The 5,601-nt window shown below is 59.7% G+C and overlaps 1 protein-coding gene across 1 annotated transcript; it reads right to left on the reverse strand.

The window, feature by feature from the left end:
* Nucleotides 1–1,836: 1,836 nt before the first annotated feature.
* NGA_2023110 (tbc1 domain family member 23-like protein) lies at nucleotides 1,837–3,137 on the reverse strand (the record flags this gene model as incomplete). Its single annotated transcript, XM_005855559.1, has 1 exon — nucleotides 1,837–3,137. A coding segment is annotated over one exon (1,301 nt), but the record flags the coding sequence as incomplete, so codon positions are not given.
* Nucleotides 3,138–5,601: the final 2,464 nt, after the last annotated feature.

A 5,601-nucleotide genomic window follows, 5' to 3' on the forward strand; every position in this document is an offset into this window, starting at 1 on the left:
TCGCGCGGGTTTTGTCATGAAATGGGGTGAACTTTCCCCCGTCCGTTTTTCGGCGTGTGCCACGGAAGCGGCAAAACGGGCGTGGAAGAGGCAACCAGTTGCTGTCTTCATGTGTGGGCTGGTCATGGTCCTCCTCCTGGGAGGACTGGGAGGCATCCTCTGGGCCCGCTCCATGGAGTCCAGAGCAGTTTTTCAAAAGCAGGGGCTCGAAGCGGAGAAGAACGCGGTGCTCTTCACAACCCGAGAGGTGGAAGATTTCCTGCAGAGGGAGCATCAGAAATGGGAAATGCAGTTATATCGCCAGCTTCAGCAACAAGAGCAGGCAAGGCAAGCGCAGCGACAAAACCACGAGCACGCCAGGAAAGGCTTCGATTCAAAACATGAATCAAGCAAAGACGACATTGCAGACAAAACTTTCGAGGATGGGGAGAGTCTTACCACGGATAAGAAGAGACGAGAGGCGGCGGGCACGGGGGCAGACATGGCCATGGTCCTTCATCCTGGAGCATGTCCGTGCGACGGCATTCCTCTGTTCAAGATTGTGTGGGGCCGGCTGGCGAGAACACTGGGGAGACTGGTCCGTTTTCTCGATCGTCATGGGAGGAATCGAGGGAGGGTGAGGACTTGAGCGAGAGCAGGTGATGGAGTGGACTTGAGAATGTCTGCGTGCGTATAAAGTGTAAAGCGAGGTTCCATCGACTCACCAGCAGGTATCGATAACCTATTCCTATGGACAGATTCTTGTATATTGCACGCGGTGGGGGCTCCTAGAGAGTGTTACAACAGTGATTAATGTCTCGCTTGCATGTACTGAAATGTTTAAGAGGAGCAGGTATCGACACCGCAAGGCATCAGAACGGACCGCAATGTTTTCTTCATCGGTTATTTGTTAAGTTTCACATTATGTACAGAATACTGGCTTGAATTCTATCCCTTCGCTACAAAACCGCCCTCGCAAGCCCCTGGACAAGAGATCTTCCATTTCCCGACATCATTTAAATCGCTGCAGTCGCAACTGCAACGCCGCAATAAATTCTTCCTTTTGTCCGATCCGATAGGCCCGTCCCTTCAAATTCTCCTTTTTTTGCGGGCCAGCCTCCGTGTCTTCCGTCCCTGCCTGGCACTCTGGGTTCCGAAAGTAGAGCGTGACGATGTCAGGTTCGCGTTTCATGAAAGTCATGCGGGCCAACTCGGTCAAATGATGATTTGATTTCACCCTGCCCTGGCCCGCCTTTCTAGCCTTTCTCCCAGCTTCTTCGAGCACAATGATTCTCTCTGGCGTCAACACAATATACCGTGCTAATTCCGTGGCCGATGTGGGGGAGGAAGACGAGGGAGACCTCGCTCCCTTCTTAAGTTTGTAGACAGAAAAAAGCTGAGCACCGGGAAGGGCCTCGGGGGATATGGACACCTCTTCTCCTTTCTGAAGCCCATTCAACGCGTGCTGTTTCAATGCGAGCTCTCGATCTAGATCATTGGTCTGAGTCTTCTGTGCCAGGGTCGGACTCATCGAAGCGCACGCCTGTGCAGGGAAAAGCAGTCCACTTTCAAGCGCCCTCTTTCCGCCAGACAGAGGGCAGCCCTTTTGTTTAGGCGACACTTCATTCATGTCTTCCCCTTCGTCATCCTCAATCACAAAAACAGCGGAGTGCTTGTTTTCATAAGCAGAGAGGAACGCGCCTCCCTCCTCTCCCTGCTGGGACCGGGGGGCGCCTGTCTGCACACTTCCTTGGGCCGAGTCACTTGAAGAAGCTACCTGGTGGTGCCCAGCCCATTCATTGGTAGATCGATTGGCACTCGAAAACCTAGGAAAAGTCCTTGCCGCTGGTTGACCCCCCCCCCTCCTCCCCCCTCCTCCTCCACCAGAAGCCCCCGTTCCCGCCCCCTGAGCCTTGGATCTTGCCTCGTGCACAGCTTGCTCAGCACGTTTACCCAGGCTAACCATGGTGCCCTTCAGAAAATTTCCCATGTCATGCACCGTTTCGAGCTGCTGCGGCAATCCTCCCCCTTCCTTCCCTTCCTCCCCTCCGTGTGCCTGGCCCTGGGCTTGCAGCTTCCCAAACAGGCCAGTAGCACGCGAACGGAGCACGTCCAAAGACGACTGCCCCAGCTGAGACAAAGCCGCGAGGGAAGCTGTCTCCCCACTCGTTCCTTTTCCAAAGGCAGGGCCTGCGTGCCCGCCAAAAGACAAGGGACGACTGAAACGCGGACCGGTGGAGGAGCTCCCCGGGGAGGCTTTGGCAGGGGGGGAAGGAGACAGGGGTAAGCTGGACGACCCGGAGGCCTTGTGGAACCGCAGGAGAGCTTCGTGTTTGCACATCCGACATTGACTGGGCACGTGGTCGATCAAGGCGGCCAAAGTCAGGGACGAACGGGCAGACCCGGCAGAAGACGCCCTGGATGATTCTCTGGTCTTCATCAATAAGAAGGCATGGATGGCTGCAAACCCTCCCTGCAAGAGACTGACGTAGGGAAAGCCCTGTTTCAACAAAAAAAGGGCCGCGGTGTGAAGGTGGCCCATATCTTGGCGTTCGGCCAAGGCCATGTGCTCCTTAAATCGCTGCGCCGGTGTCGCGCCTTTCCCCCCCCCCTCTTTGGGGACTGCCGGCGCCAGGCCGCCCCCACTGGCTCCCGTGCCCATCAAAAGCAGGTGTCTCGACCCCTTGAAGGGCTCCAGCGTGGCGAGCAACCGCGTGATTTCCTCTGGGTCGTCCAGTCGGCTTGGGTCCACGTGGTAGGCAGTGGGGAAGCGTCCCATTGCCACGTGCTCCTTAGGCCGGCAGTCCAAGGCCAGGTAACGCAACGAGCTCAACCTGTCGACGGGGAAAGCGGCAGGATCTTCACTGCCGTCGTGGCTAGGAATAGAGTGGGCGCCCAAATCGGTGGAACAGGCGGTAACGCCGCTGCTAGCAGCCTCACTATGCGCGTCCCGTCTGACACAGGCGTTTGGCCTACTTTGACTGGGCAGGCACAGGGCGTGGACCGCCTCTTCCGGTGTGACCGTGAGACACAGTTGAGTGGTCAGCAGGGCCATCAAGTCCGCGTCGTCCCGTGCCTGTCGCAGCTGCCGCTCCTCCCGCGCCGGCCCACCCAAAGCCCATCGGAAGCTCCCGAGGGTGACGGTATCCACGTTTTGCCCCTGGTCGCTTCTTCTGCTCGGAAGAGGACCCATGCTGCCAACCGAGGAGGGCGTGGAGGGTGAAGGATAGGCCGTGTCGGTGACTCTTGGGCTCAGAGCGTCGATTAACCGCTGGAGGGGAAGCGTGAGGGAGGAGAGGTCAACATCGTAGGCACGCTGCTCCTGGGTGCACGCAGAGGGAGGATGTTCAGCACCGATGCCCTTCTGCAATCCTATCATGGCCCCTTCCGGCCCTTGGGGCGATGTCGCATCTGCTCCTGCGGGTATGGCTGTTGCTGTCGTTGCTGGTGTATCTGCTGCTTCTGCACGGGGAGAATATTCCGGCACAGAACCCGGGCTACCGAGCAACGAAGCAGCCTTCTCCCGACTCAACAATTCCGATGCTGTCAGATTCACCCGAAAGGAGATAGGCGTGCTTCGGTCCACTCGAGCAGCCTCCTCCATCCACCTGGCCACAGCCGTCGAAGAGGCAGAGGTCGAGGTCATGGTAGAGGGAGTGCCGGACAAAGACGGCTGGTAACACTGCGCGATGCCCTTCCCCCCCGCCACAAGTTCCTCCAGGTATAAGCGCAGAGCAGATCCTTGCAGGCACAAAATCTCAGTCTTATGTCGAAGAAAGAGGGCGGTCGTGAGGAAAAGGCCATAGAAACGGTCTCCACGCAGGAGGCAAGCCTCCACCAGAGCCAGGAGGGCGTCCTCGTCGTCCCGGCTCTTTCCTGTCTCCTCCGCATGCGGTGGCGCGGCGGATGACGCGGGAGACGTCAAGGACGGTTGGCAAGGCGGAGCGAGGAGGGGGGACCCAAGGCAGTGGCCCATTAACCAGGAGCTAGGAACGATGCCTCCGCTGTCGCCACTGCTCCCGTGACCCTCGCGGCCGGCCTTCGTGGACGGAGAAGGGCCTTCTTGCAGGGAGGCCACAGGGTGGTTGCTGTCCCCGTCATTGGCAGCATCCTTCTTCTCCCTCGAAGCAACTTTCATCCTCTCCACCTCCACTATGCTTGTTCCCCGGCCGGAGCCCGGAACCACCCCTGGCTGCCGCCCGCATCTCCCAGCGTCACGGCTCTTCGCCCACCGTCCTTCCAACGCCCCCACCATCCCTTCCACCTCCGCCTCCTGCCGCGCCTGTTCCTGTGTTCCCCACGACTGAGACGAGGACCCCTCCCCTCCGCACCGAGCCGGAGGGGCTTCCCACCCGGCCCTGCCCCTGTCCAAATGCTGGACCAAAAGCGGGGCGTGGTAGTTCAAGAGCAGTCGAAACGCGGCGTGCATGCGCTGGAGGTGGCCGTCGCGGCTCCACGACGGCAGCGTCAGATGAGGGAGGAGCCAGGTGCAGAAGGCGTGGAACCGCCCCACGACCTCCGCATTACTGGGAAGCCCGCCTTCGTCCCCGCCTTCCCAACCCAGCACCACCAGCAGTGCTCCGTATGCGGCCGCCATTTCAGGTTGGAAATCAACGCGGAAGTTCTCGCAATAGAACATCACGCCTCTGACGATTTCCTCCCCCACTGCCACCCTGCGGCCCTTTGCGCCGCCCTCCTTCCCACACAATGCCTGCCCCACGGCTTGGGCCTCCCTTCGGATCCAAGCCGATAAGGGCAGATCGGACCTCGGTTGTGCGTTCCTGCCTTCCCCACCCTCCTCCTCGTCGGTCGGCTTACCCTCCTCCTCCGGGCCCTCTTCCCCCCCCCCCTTAGGGAGCCGGGCACACCAAGCTGAGTACCTCCGAACCAGGGAGGCGTCGCAGGGAGCAAAGGGACCAGACGGAAGCTTTCACATCTCTGGGGAGGCCGTACGGGTAGTGAGCGCAGAGAACCTGCAGGTGCTCGAGATTAAGCCGCGTGGGGCCATCCAGTGGCGGCCCAAGGGGGACGTCGTGGCGAACAGGGCGGAGCCCCCTCCCTGTGGTCTGGGCAGCAGAAGCCTCAGCGACGTCCCCACCTTCATTACCGCCATACCCGCCGTCTAAGCTTCCCTCCTCCTTGTGTTCGATTCCCAACATGGCGCGAATCATCGCTAAGGTGTCCTTAGGCGTGCTAGGAAGGGTGACGGCCGAAGAGGCAGAGGCAGGACACGCTAAGGAGACGTCAACGGCTGTCTGCTCGAATGAGCAAGAGATCCCGACGCTCCCTGCCCTTGACTCACCAGGTGATGATACCGGCAGCGGAAATGGGAGCGCAGCAGCAGAGGTATGGGCGACAGACTCGTCCTTGAGGCCATCGATGGGGGGGGTTCGGGTCGGCACTTGGAAAGGTGCCTCTAAGCCTTGCGTACAATCATCCTCTTCCAGCCACTTCAAGAAGTCTTGTCTTTCAGCTGCATCCAAGTCCCGCCATGTCCGCGCCGCCGAGTCCTCTTTCCCGACGCCCATGCGGGACGACGCAGCAGTCTCACCGACCTCCACACTGCTCCTGGTACCGCCTCCCGCACTACAGCCACCTGCGTTCACACATGCGCTGCCAAAA

This window comes from Nannochloropsis gaditana (genome assembly GCF_000240725.1).
Source record: "Nannochloropsis gaditana CCMP526 unplaced genomic scaffold scaffold166, whole genome shotgun sequence".
Taxonomy (NCBI): Eukaryota; class Eustigmatophyceae; order Eustigmatales; family Monodopsidaceae; genus Microchloropsis; species Microchloropsis gaditana.